We start from the raw sequence: 21,432 nt of genomic DNA on the forward strand, positions 1-21,432 counted from the left end.
ATAGGACTGGCTTCTATCGTTTTATTCTTCTTCCTCAAATCGTGGTAGTCCAAGGTATAGACATAGTTCTACTCAGCCAGTACCTACACACTCTGTGAGGAAGAAATGTTTTATCTTTCTTTCTTTTGCTTTTACTGTCTGGTAACACTGAACTCAACCCCGGCCCTGATATAAACTGTCTAAGTATTCCATTGGATTTTAAATCAGATCAGAGCTTGGTGTTAAGCACCTAAATGTTAGAAGTGTATTGCCAACATTTGACTTAGTTCAAATCTGGGCTAAATCAACTGATACTGACATTCTTGTCCCATCTGAAACCTGGCTAAAGAAATCCATCACAAAGACATTGCTATTAAAGGTTACAATGATTTTTTTGTTGTGACCATCCCAGAAACGGTAGTGGTATAGCAATATATGTCAGCCAGAAATTACATGTTACAATTCAGTCATCTCTTTCTCTCAGCAGTCAATTTGAATTTGAAGTCGGAGCCTCTAAATGTCCACTTTCTCATCATCATAGGCTGCTATAGACAGCCCTCTGCTAGTGGTACGACTTCATCATCAATGAATAAACAGCTTTTGACTTTAGCCTTAATGAGATTCTTCTCGCTTCTGTTTCTGATAGTTTTAAATCTATATGTGATTCTTTTAACTTAACACAAATAGTTAAATGGACAACATGCCCAAACGTTAAATGTCCAGAAAAATCTTCTCTTCTTGATTTGTTTTTAACTAACTCTCCTCGTAAATATTCAAATATTGGATTTTTGCAAAAGATTTGAGCGATCATTGTGTTATAGTTATATCAGACGCGCTAAGCTCCCAAAATCAAGGCCATGTATTATTCTTAAACATGATTCTAAACATTTCTGTGAGCAGGGTTTTCATCATGTTTTATGAAACATTGGACCAAGGTCTCACTTTTTAATGATGAAGAGCTGGCCTTGAAGTACTTTTATGATGCTTTTCGTATTACTACAAATAAACATGCCCTTCTGCACAAATTTAGAGTGAAGAGAAGAAACAATCCTAGGTTCTGTCCTGAGCTGTCCAGTCTCCTTAAAGCAAGGGATGATGCCTGGGCTAAGGCCAGAAATTCTAAATCCCAGGGTGATTGACTGATATTCAAGCAGCTCAGAAATTGCTTTACTTCCCTTTTTGATAAAATTACTATAACCTAATGATCCTAAGAAGTTCTTTAAAGTAGTAAAATCTTCAATTGGGGATGAAATCACAGATGAATTGTCTGCTTGCTAAGCGAAAGATGTACATATTTTAACTGACAAATCACCCATTCTTATTTATTTTAATGAACCCTTTGTTTCTTCAGGATCTCTATTTGAGTCCTCACATCCACATCAATCTAATGTGCAGGGGGTTTGCCCTCAGTCAACACCTATTGATGCTCTGGCTTCAGGATTTGACTGACTCCTTTTGATGTAGTCGAGGTCCATAGGGCTTTACACCAGTTGGATGTAAGTAAATCTGCCGGACCTGACAACCTCAAGCCTTTTTTTAGGTCAGTTGTGGACTTTATAGCAGAACCTCTGTGTCATATTTTTAATCTTACTCTTAATGAAAATGAAATTCCAAGAATATGGAAGCCTGCTTATTCTTCCCCTGCTGAAAGGTGGTGATCCCTCCATAGTTAACAACTATAGGCTGATCTCTAAATTGTGTGTTCACTCTAAAGTTTTAGAAAAGTTGGATGATGAACAACTTAAATGTTTTTAGATGCATATGGTCTTCTGTCACAATATCAGTCAATGTCCAGCTCTTTTTATGGACTTGTCAAAGGCAGTCAGTCATGTCATCCTGGCAGATAGACTCCACAAGATTGACTTATCTAACCAGGCTGTTAGCTGGTTCTCTATTTATCAGATACAACACAGTGTGTCCAGGCCACCGAGTCTTCTTCCTCTTTCCTACTTGTTCTAAAGGGTGTGCCTCAAGGCTCTATATTAGTGCCTCGGTTGTTAACAATTCAGTTGAATAATCTTTATGATAATTTGTCTAATGCTGTGTCACATTTTTATGCTGATGATACAGTAATTTATTGTTCATCTGCTTCAGTTTTAAAATCCCTTGAGTTCTTGCAGTCAGCCTTTAATACTGTTCAGTACTGTTTGACTCATCTTAAGTTAGTGCTGAATGCAGACAAATAAAAGACCATACTATTTTTAAATGGCAAGCAATTTCCATCTCACCTTTCCAAGTTTGTCAACTGTTCATGGGGTTGAAATTGAAATGGTCACATCTTATAAATACTTGGCATTCTGCTTGATGAGAACTTGTCATTTAAATTACACATAGATAAACTTGTTTCTAAGCGGAAGCTGAAATTGGGCTTCTTTTGAGAAATAAATGTTTTTCATTGCAAGTCAGAAAACATTTGCTCACCACAACTTTTTTTTTTTAACCCTTGTTGGACTATGGAGACCTGCTTTTTATGAACATTCCTGATCAGTTTTTAAAGAAACTGGATATTGTATACCATTCTGCTTTGTGTTTTATTACTGGTTGCAATTATCATAACATCACTGTTCTTTCGTAGACTCTCTCACTGGCTGACTTTTATTTACAAATCTTTTATTGGGCTTCTGCCCACATATTTGTGCTCACGTGTAGAAACTCCAGCTGATATGGCCTGCACTCTCAGGTCCTACGAGTCAGAACTGAATTGGGTAAAAAAGGCTTTTAAATTTTCTGCCCATCTACCTGGAATGATGTGCTGATGGACTTGAAATTGACACATCTTGTATCCCTGGGGAAATTTAAGAAAATTATATGACAGAAAAATAAACTCAGTTGGATCTTATTACTGGACTGTGTAATCCTGCTCTTGTTTTTCTGCAATGTGTGAAGCTGAGACTGTATTTTATTTGTGTTATGCTGTAATCTGTTTTGTGCTGCCCTCTTGGCCAGGTCACTTTCGAAAAAGAGGTTTTAAATCTCAATATTTTTTTTAACCTGGTTAAATAAAGGACATTGATTGATTGATTGAACTTCACTAATACATATAAAGAAAATAAATATATCACATACAAAAGCAAATGATTTGTTGAAAAATGTATTAACTAGCTTTGCATTATTAGTTTTAATATTCGTGACAGAGAACACCATGGTTGTAGTTGATATGATGCCAAGACAGATCAATCAAAACAATGAATTTCAGCATGATTTTCCAAGCAAAAAAAATCCAGCATTCAAATCAGTTTGTTCAAGTTGGAGCTCATAATTTCCCACTTTCCAACATGTCCAATAGTGTCAACCAAGTGGAAGCTATTATTGGCAGTTATTATATGAGCGAAGCGTCAAGCAGCTGCACAAAGCTCACTCATGGTATAGGGCGTCCTAAACAGGAAGTGCCAAAATTCAAATCCACAGTAAAACAGGAAATGTTCAAATGTCAAACACTTCCTGGATTGACAGACAAGATCCCATGGAATCTCGCGGGAACTCAGTGGCAAGCTCACACTCAGACAGGAAGTGCCAAATTCTCAGTCACAGTGAAACAGGAAATGTCCATTGTTGAACACTTCCTGGCATGGGTGGACTTAGAGCAGAGGCCAGGGTTTCACTGGACTCCCCTGAAATCTGATTGGACCCAGATGATTGACATGTCACGGCACCACACGTCTGGTTGAAAGACCTGCATTTTCAAATCAGTGAGTCACATTGACTCCTAGGTTCCTCCTGTCCAGTAGTTAGTGTTGTGTACCACAAAAAGTTCTAATCCACCTTAGTAGAAGAAGAAAAATGTTTGCTTCAGATTTGAACTGAACACGTCGTTTGAAATATGGACTTCTAATCATACCAAACTTATACTGGTGAGTAAACAACCATATTTTATGCCAGAAATGAGGTCCAGGTTGTTAAAAGCACCTTTAATTCGGGTTGCGTTATATAGACATGTTTAAGCTAACAGACAGCAGCTGGTTCATGCTCTGTTGGCTTATTAGTGCAGCAGATAACTGAAACAATCCTTCAAATGGTGGTACAAGCATCAAATTCAGCACAAATACAGCTGGAGCTAAATTAATGGAGCAACTTTAACTTTTGACCCCTGTACAAACTGAAACTGACCTTGGAATTTCACACATTTTAATTTGTTTATTCTATTTCAAATAGATTTTTTTTTCTAAAATTATCTTCCTTAACTCAAACTGAAAGCAAGTCCCTACAACTTGATATAAATGAATTAAAAATATAAAATCCAGCTTCTTGATGAAGTGGTGTAGAGGAGGATTTTCTTAAAAAGAAGACCTGAAAGTTCAGCTACAATTTGACAGAAAGTACATTTGAGATGAAAGCCTAGATTTGATGTTTTGGTGAAAGAAACTTTTGTATTACTTCATAATTGATGTACTAAATACAGTCCAAGATGTATTCATTGACTTGGAAATGTTCATGTTTCCATCCCCTGACTTGTCTAAAGAAAACTGGCAATAAAACTGACTATTATTTAAAGGTTTTATCAAGTTTTAGAGATTTGCTTTCAGTTTGAGTTAAGGAAGATAATTTTAGAAATTTTTATTCTTTTTTTTATTATTATTATTTCTTGTATTTTAAATGGCATAAACAAATTAAAATGTGTGAAATTCCAAGTGTTCCAATACTTTTGGAGGGCACAGTATTCTAACCTTATGATGAGTGCAAAATGAGTGTGATATTATTACTGTTTTGTTTAAGAATGTTTAATTTTCAATATTGCTGCACTTTGTGTCAAATCATAGTCATATCGTATATCATATTGATAAGACAATTCAGTAAGGTATATCTTCTATTATACATTCCAAATCTAAGGTGGAGCTCTACTAGTGTTTACTAAGGTACACATAAATATCTTTAAAAAAAAGAGAGAATAGAGCCACTTACTGTAGGTGCTTGGTCTTGAGAACCAGGGATGGTAGGTTGAAAAGCTTTTTTATCTCATAGGAACTCTCCCTACCCACCTAAGCGGCTCTGGAATATGGACAGCATGTATATAAGTGACATTTACATGACAATTTATATGACAATATTGAGATACGGTAATTTGGCCATATTGTACAGCCATACTGTCAACTTGCTGAAAACTCTGAATATTAATTTACATCTACATTTAAAAAATGGTTAAAGTGGCAGGGGGTTAAGAGGGCTGTAATTGGGGGGGGTCAGCTGAAAAGCAAAAAAGACAAATGCTTAAAAAGGTGGAGAGTATGGGGGGCAGAGGCCCTCCAGAAGTTGAAAGACAAAATAAGGAAAATGCTTACAAAGATGGTTGGGGGGGGGGGGGGGGGGACTGAAAGGTTTTAGTCATGCTCATGCTCCCAAGAACCCTTCTACTGAAAAAGTCTGAAGGACCTAAAGGACATGGTTAGATGACAAAGAGCTTTTCCAGGCATGTGAGAGGCAAATAAAGAAAAATGCTTAAAAAGGTGGGGGGTCTGAGGGGGCGGAGCTCCACCAGAAGCTGAAAGGCTTTTGCCATGCTAATGCTCCCCTGAAGCATTTACCAGCCCTTTCTCACTCTTTTTTCGTGCTCCCGTGTCCTTGAGTCAAATTTTCGTGACGGGGTTTTTTTTAACTCACTATTCCTAACCCTACTCTTACCTCCGACCCTAACCTTAACATAACCTAATATTATTCTTTCCCCCCACCCTAACCATAACCACCCCCTTTTAATTTTGTGCAGCCATCACAGAATGAATGAGAATGAATTTGTGCTGCCGTGACGAAAATGAGGCACTTTTCGTCACAATATCACAAACCAATAGATTAATGTATATTTCGTGCTGCTGAATCACGACTTGCCGTGAGACTGGGTTGGCATTTACTCAAAATAAAGTCTGAAGGACCTGAATGACATGGTGAGATGCTGACGAGCTTCAATCATTCATGTCCCCGACATATGCATATTATTAACTAGCATGATATGCAACTGAATATTATCAAATCTGCCCTTAATTAGCATGTCTGAAATCATTCATTTATTCTTTCATTCATTTTCTACTGCTTATCTGGACCTGGGTCACAGTAGCAGAAGACAAAGCAGCTCATCATGCACCTCCCTATCCTCAGACAAACCTTCTAACTTTTCTTGGTGGATCCCAGGGTGTTCTCTTTTCCTGTCCCATCCCACTCCCACAGAAAAATTCCTGTCCTGTCCCAATCCTGGGCCAGAGTTAAAAAAAAATCCTGTCCCATCCCACTCATCTGTGGTAATATAGGGAGGCACTTATTGCCTAAATCCAAAAAAAAAAAAAAAAAAACTTCACTAAAAGGCACAAAACATAAATAATGCTTCTAAAACTGTGGTCTTGTAGTTTTTCAACAGAGGACCAGCTGCCAAGTCCCTGTTTCCAGCTCTTTTGGAGGTCAGTTACAGCAAAAAAAATAAATTGATAAAATAAAATCTATAAATAATCTATTTGCAAGAAAACACTGCCCAGAAAATAATTTGGTCTATCACAATCATCACGTTCAACTAACATGTAACATGTCCTTACCTTAAATGTTGCTGTGTAGGAAAGAAAGCATCTACATTTTCTGGACTGAGGGTGGCGCACCTCTCCTCACGTTTTACAAGCAGCATACAGCGTGTTAACACGTCACACTCGACTCTCCTGACGTTCAGTAATATTTGCGACTTGCCTGCCAATTCTGTGAGCTTAATAGATAAGTTGTTATTCCTGACTTTGCTTTGCAAATCACTTTTTAACGCGCTGGATTCTCAGCTGGTGTTTGCTCCCTCCATTGCTCTTCCTCTTTGAATTTCGGCAGAAAGCAGCAGCCAGAAACACTGTTGGCTTCTGGACCGTGTAGTTCTTTTGACTTGCATTACAGTGTAGGCTACTGAAAGAAAACTACAGAATGGTGGCACCTGTCCTTTGTTTCCTTTTTTTTCCTATTGGTTGGTTCCTACTCTTAACTTTGTATCCTGTCCCATCCCAATCACATGATGAATAGTAAAGTTGACTCCCATCCAGCGGGAATTCCACAGGAATCCCATGAGACATGGGATTACCAAAAACATGCCAGCCTTTAGTCCGGAAGACCTCTGGGGGGAATCCTCACTGGGTGCCTGGACCACCTGAGCTGGTTTCTGTGAAGAAGTAGCATCTCAATGTAATTTTTAATTTAAGATAATACTGGATATTAAAATAAACTTTTTAATTGTAAATGTATTCTCTGTCTTGCTAACTCCATTCCAAACTAGCTTCTGTGTGCGTGTATACTCAACCCAGTCTCACGGCAGTGTGTGGCGGCATTACAAAAAGTACATTAATCTATGGATTCATGGTGGGGGAACCAAAAAGAGGTGCTTTTCGTGATGGGGGCATGATTTAATTTCATGAGAGGGACTGGAAATGTGGGGTGACGGGGGTATGGGGGGGGTTATGGTTAGGTTTAGGGGAGGGGAAACACATATGCTATGGTTGTGGTTAGAGTTAAGAGAAGGGGGAGGATTTTAAATAGCAAAATGAAAAACCCGTGTTGCGAAAATGGGGTGCTTTTCGCGACAGGGGCATGAAAAAAAACCATGAGACTGGGCTGATATACTATACAAAAGATACATACACAGACATCTAATCAAGATATTCAAAGTAGTGATTTTGATTTCAGAATTGATTTTCAGTATCTTAGCATACATTACATTGTCTATGTTTGTGGTGACATCATTTCTTAAACTCTAATACTGATTTGTCAAGTCGATGCATTTGGAGATGGCTTCAAGTTTTACTCATCAGATTTCAGTTACAGATACAGTGTCTTGTGTTACCATTCTGACTTGCTCATTAGTGATACAAAATCATCTGTAACCATGTAATGTAATTGTAAAAAGCCACATGAAACCTTTAATATATTGAAAACAGCTTGCCACAGTGAGAAAAACACAAATTGACATTTTAATAAGGGATGAGGGGGTGATTGGATAACAGTGAAGAGGGGGGAAACGTGTTCATTAAAAGAAACAGCTCCTCCAGCTTCCTATTTTAGTTTTCAGTCTGCAGTGTTCAACTCATCCTGTCGAGCCCCAACCAGGTTTATGTCATCACCAGGCCAAACAAAGGTCTGTGTGTGTCTGTGTGTGTGTGAATGGGAGCATCAGTGGTATATTTTGTCTGTGAATGTGTGTGTGTCTGTAAATGAGATGAAGAGGCTGCTTGCTGCAGGGTGCAAACTGTGCTTCTCTAATGAAGGACTTCATTGAATTAAAAATGCCTGTGTGTATGTGTCTCTGCAGTTCCCTAATGCCCCTGTAGTGCTCACGGCATAAATACCTGTCACAGACAATTAGATCCTGATTGATTTTCTTATCTCTCTTTGATCAGGCCAATTTCAACCCCCTTTCACCTGTAAATGAGTACTCTCAGAAGAAGAATAGCATTGGCTGAGTTTCTTGTGCGCCACAAAGATATGTGAAGGTCAGCTGTGAATAGTGTTGTTTTTGGCTCTTCCAACCTTCACTTGCAGCTCAAATGATCAGTTTAGAAGACAGATCTGTGGTTTTCCAGATCACGTTAAAATGACTATACTACAATACGAAATGGATGAAATGTGGCAAAATGGAGCCTTATAATCACGAAATGGGGGTAAAAAAGTAATGAAATGGAGCAGACTGACCCAGACTGACTTCAAATATGATTAAATATGATTCAATGAATTACTTTTATTTATACCATGGTCAGTGAGAATTCCATGTCTAACTGGCGTGCATTATTTTCATGTATACGCACACGTAGTTCGGCAAGTTAAGTCACTGTAATATCACTCTGCTCTGGTTGTCATCATAGCAGTGCGCAAATTGGCGCAGATCAGCTGTGTTTTGACAGGTGAATGACAAGGGATTCCAAGGGAATTTTAATATTTTTGGCCAAAATAAAACATTTGAGGAATGGGAAGAGGAGGAGAGCAAACGAGAAGAACAGCAAAAGCAACAGCATAAAGATTTAACATCGGACGAACTGGACAAGATTGAAGATTGAAGCTGTGTGAAGATCACACAGCTTCTATGAGGAATACAAAGATGGTGGATGGCTGGCTCAAAAGTCCACGGAGTTAACTTTTCAGCAAAAAGAAAAGTACATTTCTATCTCATATCATTAAAAAGGTATTTATAATTTAGTAAAACTTGGTCTCAGCCGTCATATATGACTGCGTCAGCCCCAGAAGATTAACGAAATGGAGCAGACCTTCTGATCTTCTGTGAGCAATGGAGTCAGATACTACTACAGTATTGGTGTTGCTGGATCTCAGTGCTGCGTTTGACACCGTTGATCATCATATTCTACTTGATAGGCTAGAAAACTGTTTCGGGATTACTGGAACTGCTCTTGCGTGGTTGATGTCTTATCTGTCTGGTTGTTCTCACTGTGTTTTGTGCAATGACACTACCTCTGATTTTAGGGTTATGAAGTTCGGGGTTCCACAGGGATCCGTTCTGGGTCCCCTGCTTTTTTCCATGTATATGGCACCCCTCGGGAACATTTTACGGCGTTTTGGGGTTGCTTTTCATTGCTATGCTGATGACACTCAGTTGTATATGCCGATAGCTGCTGGAAATCCTGTCCACATAAAATCTCTACAGGATTGTCTCGTAGCGGTGAGAAGTTGGATGTCTAGCAATTTTCTACTTTTGAACTCTGATAAGACTGAAATGATGGTTCTTGGTCCAGCAACACATCAGCATCAATTTGATCAGCTAGCACTTAGCCTAGGTTCATGTGTTATACATCATACTGACAAAGTGAGGAACCTTGGGGTAATTTTGATCCTACGTTGTCCTTTGACCTCCACATTAGATAGATAGATAGATAGATAGATAGATAGATAGATAGATAGATAGATAGATAGATAGATAGATAGATAGATAGATAGATAGATAGATAGATAGATAGATAGATAGATAGATAGATAGATAGATAGATAGATAGATAGATAGATAGATAGATAGATAGATAGATAGATAGATAGATAGATAGATAGATAGATAGATAGATAGATAGCTTTTATTGTCATTGTCATTACAACAACGAGATTTCTGCACTCACATTCCACATACAAACAGCAATTAATCTACAGTTATTACTTGTTTACCGTAATAATGGCACACATCAGAATTAGGACAACACATATACATTTGACATTGTTTATGTGCACTAAACTTGAACAGTCCATTTTCCAGTTGAGGCGATGTGAGTGTGTTGGTAGCCGCTGCAACTGTCAAGTCGCGCCGCCTACCAGCTTGGGAAGAATGGGGGCTTGCCGCAGGGGGGGAGGGGCAGGAAGAGAGGTAAAAGGAGAAACTGGAGCATGCTTCAGTCCACGTGTAAGTCAGTTATTGTCTTTGTGGGTTGAGATAAGAATGGAGCCGAATAATCTCACCAAGGTCTGAATAAATTCCTCTGGAGGTAAACAGTGGGCAATTGACCTTGAGGCTAGATAGCCTGTAGTGTTGAAGCTGAGCAGTGAAAAACACTTTTTAACAGTCCCACTTGAACAGCCAAATCCCAATTATGAATTAAGAATATTCACCGGCCTCCGAAACCTTCAGCTTCAACTGCAAGGCACGCATCAGCTCCAAGGTGTCATCCAATTTGCGTCTGAGTTCAAGAGTCATCGCAGTCTGAGAATGCACTGCCTTGCCAACCTCGTTAATCATGAGGGACAAGTGAGGGCCCATGGTTCTTGATGCCACCGTCTTTCCAATTTTCCGGTAGATCAGGGCAGCACATAAGCCAAAAAGTACCAGCCCTGTTGCCATGAGACCAAAAATGAATAAATCCTCGACATCCTCAACGGAGAAAGGCGCCAAGCATGCCACACGCCAGGAACTCCAGGAGTCGAGGACATAGCCCGCAGGATACGTTCCATCTGGGCAGGCAGGATCCCCTGGTCCTGACCTTCTTGTAGAAAAAAATGGTGTCAGTAGCATTCAGAGACCAGCTGATCAATTCCATGGTTAATCCAATAGTAGTCCAATAGATCCAGAATCCAATATAGTTTTTGAGGAATTCACAGACTGGTAAAGTAGGGACTTGAAGGTTAAAAGCAGAGAGATAAGGGAGAGTGGAGGAGATGTGACCGCCCTCGTCAGAGTCCCAAGCTGTTTTAGGGACATTACGAGGACTGCTTTCTTCCATCTAAAAAATACAGCAAAGATTTGTCCCATCTTGTCTATGGCTGATGCTGAGACTCTAATTCATGCTTTTATTTCTTCCAGATTGGACTATTGTAATGCTTTGTTTTCTGGTTTACCACAGTCCAGCATCAGGGGTCTTCAACTGGTTTAAAATGCTGCTGACAGACTTCTGACACGAAGCAGAAGGTTTGACCATATTACGCCGGTTCTGGTATCCCTTCACTGGCTTCCGGTCTCTTTGAGATTGGATTTTAAAGTGTTATTATTGACCTAAAAAATTGTTCACGGACTGGCACCCCCCTATCTGGCCGGCCTGGTTGAGTCCTGTGTGCCGGCTCGGGCTCTGCGTTCACAGGGTGCAGGACTATTGTGTGTCCTGAGGGTGAAGAAAAAGTCAGCGGGTTACAGAGCTTTCGATCACTGCGCCCCAGCTCTGTGGAATGATCTGCCTGCGCAGATACGACAGTCGAACTCTGTGGAGACTTTTAAAGCCAGGCTGAAGACACATTTGTTCTCCCTGTTTTATCATTAATATTTTATATGATTGTGTGTCTTTTTTTATTCCTTTTATTTATTTTACTTCTTTTACCTTTTTATGTTTTTTTATTGTGTTTTAATCTTATTTCATTTTATTCTGCTTTTAAATGATGTTTGTGAAGCGCCTTGAGGCGATTAGTCATGATTTGGCGCTATATAAATTAATAAATTATTATTATAGCAGACTAACCCATTGACTGAAGATTCATTTCTCAAACACCAGATGGCGCACCTGCCCCTACTCCATGTACTGAGCGCATCTCACACAAAAAAAAAAAAAAGCTAAACAATTAAATAAAAGTAATTATTTGGAGTCAGTCTGGTTCATTCTGCTTCATTTCGTTACATTTTACCCCCATTTTGTGATTATCAGTCCCTATTTCGCTCCATTTCTCATTTTAGTATGGCGCGTTTTCCACATCACGTTAAAGGACACTCAGGGGTCATGGTCAAGGAGGTTTTCACATATATGACTGGTGACTTCCCGGTGGGTCTACTTCCCATTTTGTCTACTTCCCATTTGGTCTACTCCCAGTTCATCTACTCTCAGAAATGTAGAGTAGTGCCATTTCGTCTACTCTCATATTTTCCTGATTTTTTTTCTTAATTATTTACAAGATTTTGAATTATAAGAGGTTGGGTTAGGGTTAGGGGTTAGGGTTAGGGAGTAGACGAAATGGGATTTATGTACTTTCCTAAGAGTAGACAAAATGGGAGTACACCAAATGGGAGTAGACCAACCTAGCTGTAGACGAACCGGGAATTTTAGAGTAGACGAAATGGGAGTAGACCAACCGGGAATAAACTATATGGCTTTTGGTTTGTTATATGTTTATTTTGTCCACTCATTGCCAGTGCATGAAGGTCTGTAGTGCAGTATTCTGTTCTTTTGTCCAAATAAGCCACATTTGCTACTGTGGTCATTCAGATGCTTGTAGTCCTGCTTCAGATTTTCTTTCCTCTCAGCACTGTTTCATGGTGTGTTTAATTCTGCGGGTATCCCGGTGTGCAGATGGAAATTTTCACATTCCTCCTCAAGGATTTGAATCCTCATCGGACCTCATCCGGGGCCTACCTTGTCGTTCATCTGTATGTTGATTCTGCTGTCTGTTCTGGTGAATTTTCTTCATCTCAGTTTTACAAATGCTGCTTGGTATTTGTTGTTGGGTTTCCTTGTGTGAATTTGACCAATCAGTGTTCAGCCTTGCCCAGCAGCATTTCAGGGCCACTCAGTAGTACACACCCCAGAGCAGTGACTTAAGCCACTTTGACACTTGCTCGAATTTGATCCCCACACTGGCATGCAATCTGGCATGCCAATGTGTAAACCCAACGTAACATTTCGTGCCACTTGCGTGAACTAGCCGTGAACATTGCACAACCTATTTGAAAACACTGCATGTAACTGCGTGTCATTGCTCTCCGGGCATCTGAACAATTATGACAAGATGTTACATCTAGAATAAACATAAACAGATCTAACTCATAAGAAAGAATGAAAATGCAACCATTTTACTCGTCTATTAAAATATATATATTATAAATACTTACCTTTGAGACAAGATTCCAAATGTGTTCTCCACCACACGATGCACACAAGACAACCTGTAGCTGTAGATGATTCCTCTGTGATTCTGAGAGCGAAGAGAGGATGGTTTCATCAGCCAAGTTCTGAGAACAAATGTGTCATCGGCTGTGAAATGATTATTTTATAGAACATGGCATCAAGTGGGACAAATTATGGCATCCAATGGGATAAAGCGGGCAGCACTGGCATGACGAATTAGTGCAGCAGTGTGGGGATCAAATTTGTGCAAGTGTTATGTTGCCTTTAGGCCCCATCCACACAGAAACAGATTCAGGTGTATCCACATACGTTTTGTGTCATATTGGCATTTCATCCACACAGAAATGGCATTTTCCATGGCTGAAAATGATACTTTTTGAAAACGGGTCTCAGAATGGAGAAATCTGAAAAAGCCATTTTGGTGTTTTCATCTGGACGACCAATACACAGCTCAACTGAAACAATGATGTCATAGCCCTGCCTCTGTAACCTCAGCTGTTCATAATGAGTGAGACGTCGTTGTTGTTAACAGTGTAATTTACACCCAGACAAATTAGTGAGAACAGGGAAAATTGGGTAAAGAATCTCTGACAGGATTCTTATTACACAGACAGAAAAGGATGTGCTCGCAAAAGGACTAAATTTCTGAGTGACCCCTAAACATATACCGACAGTAGATTACATTACTGCACTAGAGTCAGCCATTAAACATAACAGTGTGTAGAGTCAGAAGCTGGGGACCTCCAGCTAAGAGTCACACCAGTGCTGAACAGTGCTAAGCCTCCTCCGTCCAACATCACAGGAGAAGAACAGAAAGCATGGTCAGCACTGCAGAAGGACCAAAGCATCCTTATCCTGCCAGTGGATAAAGGCAGATGCACAGTGGTCCTGAACACATCGGACTAGGAGGCCAAGGTAAACAACTTGCTCAGTGACTCTAATATGTACAAGCATCTGAAGAGAGACCCCACAAGCAGCTATAAGAAGAAAATCATTAATTACCTCCAAAACCTGGAGAAAGAGGGACTCATCGACAGGCAGGCATACTACAGACTGTATCCTGGGGATGCCACTCCATGCATCTATGGACTGCCCAAAATCCACAAACAGGACATGCCACTCAGGCCTATTGTATGTAACACAAATTCCATCATGTACAATTTGGCCAAACACCTCAAGTGGATTTTGGCAGATGAAACTATGGTGTCATTCGATGTGACATTGTTGTTCACCTGCATCCCCACTGCTGAGGCCATCACAGCTGTGAGGCAGAGGCTGCTGGAGGACACGTCTCTACTTGAAAGGACCAAGCTTACATCAGACCATATCTGCCAACTCTTGGAGATCTGTCTTAACACCATATATTTCCAGTTTAGGGGGAATTACTACAGGCAGATCCATGGTTGTGCGATGGGGTCTCCAGTATCCCCCATTGTGGCCAATCTGTACATGGAACTAGTGGAGAAGAGAGCCCTGGCGTCATTCACGGGCATCTCTCCCAGTCACTGGTTCAGATATGTCGATGACACATGGGTTAAAATCAAGCAACAGGAAGTGGAGGCCTTTACAGAGCAAATCAACTCGGTGGACTCCAATATCAAGTTCACACATGAGGATGCCAAAAACAACCATTTAGCCTTCTTTGACTGTGATGTTACGATTGGAGAGAACAGGCAGCTCCAGACAGGTGCTTACAGAAAACCCACTCACACTCACCAATATCTGCTCTTTGGCTCAAACCATCCCCTTGAACACAAGCTCGGGTTGATCAGGACTCTTCAACATAGAGCCCTACAGGTGCCCACAACTACAGAGGGAAAGGCTAAAGAACAACATGTCCGGAAAGCCCTCACAGTATGTTCGTACGCATGATGGTCCCTGGATAAAGTGCAGAAGACCCAAAGAACAAAGAGACCAGACAGACAGGAGATGGAGCTAAGAAGAAGTGGAGTGTCTCTCCCTTATTTAGCAGGAGTAGGGGAAAACAACTACAGATGATCTTCAGACAGCACAAAATCCCAGTTTACTTTAAAACTGTTAACACCTTGAGCCAGAAGTTAGTTCACCCTAAGGACAGGATCCCTACTTACAAACAGAGCAATGTAGTGTATTCTATCAGATGTCAGGAAAACTGTAACGAACACTACATAGGTGAGACTAAGCAGCCGTTGCACAAAAGGCTATACCAGCACCTCAGAGAGGGCACCGGTGGACCTCAGTCTGCAGTTCATTCCACCTTAAAGACACTAACCACACATCTGAGGACAAGGAAGTTAAAATCTTAGCCAGAGAAAAGAAATGGTTTGATGAGTCATGACTCAGTTAATGAGTCATTCACATCGTCATGAGAGGCATCAGGAGAGGCATCAGGTAAGGCGTCAGGAGAGGTGTCAGTCCCATCGTTAGGAGGGACAGCTGCCCTGTCATTAGGAGGGTGTTAACTAGAGCACAATAGGTGCTAATTTGAGGCATTGTTAGTCACTAGCCAATAGCAGTCTGCCTCTCGGTAGGAGTGGTCTGGTTAGGTTTAAAATGCCAGCTTTTGCTGGCTTCTGTTATTCTTCTCTACAAGAGTCAAGACAGAAGTCAGACTACCAGCGCAAGAAATTTAGCTGAGGAAGCTTCTGCGATGAGAAGCAAAACATCCTCGCGTCAAGCAACCCAGCTTCTCTATGGTGTAATTTAAGGTACTTTTTTGTCTTAGTGGATCATTAATGGGATTTTTGTGCCACGAGCAGAATATTGAAGAGATGCCAGATGTCTGTGGTGAACACCCCGGCATGAATAAATGGAGCACTGTGATGCTAGTAAAATAATTGCAGAAGACTTTTAGCTTTTAAAATAAGTTATTTTTTCTTCTTTTAGCTTTTAAAAATAATTGCAGAAGACTTTTAGCTTTTAAAATGTTATTTTTTCTTCTTGGTGGGACAAAGCACTAGCATCCTCACATGACCATTCATACAGTTTTGATTTATACTGTTTCAAATATCAAAAAAAAAAAACATTCACATACTAAAATGTAAATGTAAAGTTAATCTTACCTTTTGTGTTGTTTCAACTAGATTCATCATCACAGCCTGACAAAAACTGTTATGCACATAAGACGTTCTTGTTTTAGACAGCGAGGCCTGGAAATACTTTAATTCCTTATTGTGGATTTTTAAAGAAGTCCCTCACTGTTTGTCTGCTCTGGGTGTATTTTTCAGCCTGAACTAGAGGACGTCAGTCTTTTTCCCACCAACAACAAGAAAAAAATAGTTTTTTTAATCAGCCTCACAGTGCTCCATTTATTGATGATCAGGGTTCATTGACCACAGTATCCGTCAACTCTTCAGCATTCTGCTCGCAATGAAAATAAATCCCTTTAATGATCCACCAAGACAAAAAAGCACAATAATAACACTGGTCAACACGATTTGGCTTGCATGGAGTTTTTCAATGAATTTTGGGTAATTTTGATTCAGAATCTGAATCTGCTGTTAGTGCAGCTTTTGCATCATCTATCAACAAGGAACATGCACATTACAAAAAAACAAACGTGATGCGATAGAGGAAATCTGAGCTCAGATCCGGATTCAGAACCCCAAAATTACACTAAATGAGTTCTCAAAGTCCATGCAAGAATTTATTCATTCATTTATTTATTTTTTGACTAGTGTAATGGCTAGTGTGGCTTAGCTTCTGCTGCTAGAATAATTAGCTGTTACACCGGCCAGCTCTTAACACACTTCTTCTCCATTTTCTGTGGAAGCATTTAAGTGCCACTTACAGGTCTGGCATATGTATTACAGTGTGTTTGGTTGTTTTGAGCGTTTTCGTGTGGACGCCGATAAATCTTGAAACAGTGACAAAGAAAAGGATCATATTGGAAGTGTCATGTCTGTGTGGCCTTATTTTGCCCCAGAAAAGGCCTAAAAAATTCATCTTTCACTGCGGTCCTTGCAATGGAGACATGAAAAGCTGTCAGACCCCCTAAAATAACCCAGATATTCCTGCGGTGCAAAAGCGCCTATTTATACAATATGACAGGAAGCAGCAGGACATTAATGAACCAGTTGTTTATTCTCCTGCAAAGGTATCAGCATCAAACGAGGAACCTCTGTCTGGCAATCTCATGACTCCATAAGATAATAATGTCACTTTCAAGACAAAGGAATCTCTTGACATTTTGATACAGTTCTGATGGCCGAGTCAACAAAGTTATTGAAAGCCAGGATCTTAACACTTGCACAACTTTGATCCACGCACATGCACGCACTTCGTCATGATTATCCCACCCGCTGTGTTCCCAGCTGGATGCCATGCTATGTTCCACTGGACACCACGTGTTGTGCGCTGGACGCTGCATATATAAAATAATTATTTCTTAGAGGATTAATTATTTTCTCTCCGAGCTGGCTGTTGAAAACACCTCTAATCGCTTCCAGAATCACAGAGGACTATTCCATCTGCCGCGTTTTTCTCTCTCTCACGAGCGTGTGTGCTTAATGAGGTGGAGAATGCATTGGAACTATCTAAGAGGTAATTATTTGTAATGTTTATATTGTAATAATTTGGCAAAACATTTGCATGTTCATTCCTTCTTATGAGCAGCTGTTAAAGTATGTTTATGATAGACTTAACGTCTTGTAATAGTCGTTCAGACGAGGTGCACTGTGATCCGATGCGCTGACACAATCACTCACACTCACACGCAGTGCTTTTGAATCGTTTGCGCAATGTTCATGCGAAGTTCACGTAATTAATGCATTATGGAGATTTTGACCATTTCAAAATTTTCTTTGAGCACATGCACGAAGCTGTGCACAGTTTACAATGGTTTACAACGAGTTTGAGACAAATTAACTCTCCTGCACGGCAGAGTGCGTGCAAGTGCACGGATCAAAGTCGTGCAAGTGTCAGGGGGCCTTTAGTCTTCATCCAGGATAATCACAAACCTAGACACTCCAACACCTCACTTCACTTTTCCAGTATTGCAATTAGGGCATCCCTTGATATAAAAATAAATAAATAAAATAAAATCACAGCACTGTTCAGAAATTCAGTCAGTAAATCTTTCCCCACTAAACATCTGGCTCATGCACCAGAACACATCCTTGACAGCATTCACAGTACCTGTGTATAGACTTGCCTGTTGTCTAGCATATAATTGCCAATCTGCAAATTCTCAGGATGTTTCATAGAGCAACCACTCCAATCAAAAGCTTTGCAAAAAGGTACAGACTGCTGCAGTCCCTGAGCAGCAAGCCATTGGGATTGAATCAAAATTAAAATGATCCTCGCAAGTACCTTTGTTGCCACAGAAAATAGTGCTATGGACTATAGTTGTCACACAATCCATTTGACAGGGACACCACATCTTCCACTTTCTTCCAGTTCATTTGGATGATACCTATCTCTCAGATGAAAACAAAGATTATTTACATTGCCAGGAGAACAGTATGTCCACCAGTAGCACAGATCCATGACACTTTCCCCACCCACAGCTATTTCACTGCCTTTGTATAGTCTCATTGATATTTGGCTTTTTACAGTTGACTGAGCCCTGGTACTTGAGATATCTAACAAGTGGCAGGAAGATCAAGCTCATACAACTGTACAGCTAGTGATTGTTCTGTCACCATGACTGCAATAGGTTGAGGTGCACGCTTGGGGAAGCGTAGTGCTTTGATTCAAGGGCCACTGAACCACCCTTCAGATGAAACATCTCTTCCTGTGGACACTGGAACTGGTCACGAAACAACTCTTAAATTCTGTTGAGTCACTTGCTGTGTCCATATCTGCAAATCCTCCGACCAGATGACAGTTGTTTCATTCAGTTTTAAGCATTTTTAAAAACAAATCATTTTCTGATTAAATAGTTTACTTTGGTATTTTATTTCTTTTAAGCATTCCAGAACAATTTATTTTTGATAGATTTACAAAGCCTTTTGATGTCAAACTTTTATATGGACATCTGTTAAGTATAATATGTTGTGTGTGTGTGTGTGTGTGTGTGTGTGTGTGTGTGTGTGTGTGTGTGTGTGTGTGTGTGTGTGTGTGTGTGTGTGTGTGTGTGTGTGTGTGTGTGTGTGTGTGTGTGTGTGTGTGTGTGCGTGCGTGCAGACGCGGAGCCCTGACAAAACTGCAGTCCCATTGAAGCACCAGCTCCTGCAGGTTGTTGTGAGAGTCCTTCAATACCGGATGTTACTCACAGGTAATACACACATGTACACGTTAATATTCACTAATGTCAGTGGGTGGGGCTAAAGTGTAAAGCAAAGTAGTGAAATTATTAACAATGTCTAATTTATTGCAGTAGATGTCTTGCAGTTTTTGACAATGTTGACTTTTTCGAGCTACAATATTCTGTTATATGGATGTCTGATCACAATCCATCCTTGAAAAACGGGCTCATGAAGTGTTCGTACTTTAATTATTCAGTGCAAGCACATGAGCAATGAGATAAATCAAAAACAGAAGTAATGAAAATTCAGAATTCATTCAATGTCTATTATTACCTTGATTAAACATAAATCAGCACCTTTGAAGTTGGCTTTGGTATATTATTTTTGAGTCCCTTGCTTTAATACAGTTGTGGACAATAACTTACATACACCTTGGCTAAAAATTTTCAAACTTTTTTTCCTCATAGGAGACTACTCATTTTTCAACCAGTATGTGTGTTGAGTCTTTTAGAACGTTTGCTTTAGTTACACTTAGAATAAGTAAGTCTTATACAGGGCCATTAGGCCCATGGTTATTCCTGGATACTGTAGTAAGGAGTAGATGACTCACCTGAGACACTATGCTAGACCATCTTCGGTTACCTCCCTAAACAGGGCCAGTACCCCTTTACAGCTGGGTGGACTGGGACAATGCAGGTTACAGTGCATCTGGAAAGCATTCACAGCGCTTCACTTTATCCACATTTTGTTATGTTACAGCCTTATTCCAAAAAGGAGTGAGTTCATTTTTTCCCTCAAAATTCTACTCACAACACCCCATAATGACAATATGAAAAGGTTTTCTTGAAAGTTTTGCAAATGTATTAAATTGCTCAGTTTAGAAATCACATGTGAATAAGTATTCACAGCCTTTGCTCAATACTTTGTTGATGCACCTTTGACAGCAATTACAGCCTCGTCTCCTAGAATATGATGCCACAAGCTTGGTCCACCTATCTTTGGGCAGTATTGCCCATTCCTCTTTGCAGCACCTCTCAAATTCCATCAGGTTGGATGGGCAGCATTGGTGCACAGCCATTTTCAGATCTCTCCAGAGATGTTCAATCAGATTCAGCTCTGGGCTGTGGCTAGGTCACTCAAGGACATTCACACAGTTGTCCTGAAGCCACTCCTTTGATATCTTGGCTGTGTGCTTAGGGTCATTGTCCTGATGAAAGATGAACCATTGGCTCAGTCTCAGGTCAAGAGCGCCCTGGAGCAGGTTTTCATCCAGGATGTCTCTGTACATTGGTGCATTCATCTTTCCCTCCATCCTGACTAGTCTCCCAGTTCCTGCTGTTGAAAAACATCCCCACAGCATGATGCTGCCACCACCATGCTTCACTGTAGGGATGGTGCCTGGTTTCCTCCAAACATGACACCTGGCATTCACACCAAAGAGTTCAATTTTTGTCTCATCGGCCTATATAATTTTGTTTCTCATGGTCTGAGAGTCCTTCAGGTGTCTTTTGGCAAACTCCAGGTCGACTGCCATGTGCCTTTTACTAAGGAGTGGCTTCCTTCTGGTCACTCTACAGGCCTGATTGGTGGATTGTTGTAGAGATGGTTGTCCTTCTGGAAGCTTCTCATCTCTCCACATAGGAATGCTGGAGCTCTGACAGAGTGAACATCAGGTCCTTGGTCACCTCCCTGTCTAAGGCCCTTCTCCCCCGATCGCTCAGTTTTGTGGACAGCCAGCTCCAGGAAGAGTCCTGGTGGATCTGAATTTTTTCCATTTACAGATGATGGAGGCCACTCTGTTAATAGGATCTTCAAAAAAAGCAGAAATGTTTCTGTACCCTTCCCCAGATATATGCCTTGAGACAATCCTGTCTCTGAGATCTACAGATATTTCCTTTGACTTCATGCTTGGTTTGTGCTCTGACATGCACTGTCAAGGTTTGTGCCTTTTCAAATCAAGTGGTTTCTTAGTTTTGTTCTTTTATATATAAATTTGCAAATCTCTCTCTCTCTCTCTCTCTCTCTCTCTCTCT

At 40.3% G+C, this 21,432-nt stretch overlaps 1 protein-coding gene and 1 long non-coding RNA gene across 2 annotated transcripts in view; one reads left to right on the forward strand and one right to left on the reverse strand.

Annotated features, from left to right (window-relative positions):
• fgd5a (FYVE, RhoGEF and PH domain containing 5a) overlaps window positions 1-21,432 on the forward strand; it is a 158,118-nt gene that overhangs the window by 100,361 nt on the left and 36,325 nt on the right. The window contains 1 exon segment of the mRNA XM_034167182.1: window positions 19,338-19,428. Coding sequence (XP_034023073.1) covers window positions 19,338-19,428 — 91 coding nt within the window.
• Window positions 1,440-20,168, reverse strand: LOC117507339. Its single transcript, XR_004559689.1, has 4 exons — window positions 20,157-20,168; window positions 5,996-6,002; window positions 2,407-2,421; window positions 1,440-1,745 (listed from the first exon to the last, which is right to left on the reverse strand). It is a non-coding gene; the product is annotated as an uncharacterized LOC117507339 (long non-coding RNA).

This window comes from Thalassophryne amazonica, chromosome 3 (genome assembly GCF_902500255.1).
Source record: "Thalassophryne amazonica chromosome 3, fThaAma1.1, whole genome shotgun sequence".
Taxonomy (NCBI): domain Eukaryota; kingdom Metazoa; phylum Chordata; class Actinopteri; order Batrachoidiformes; family Batrachoididae; genus Thalassophryne; species Thalassophryne amazonica.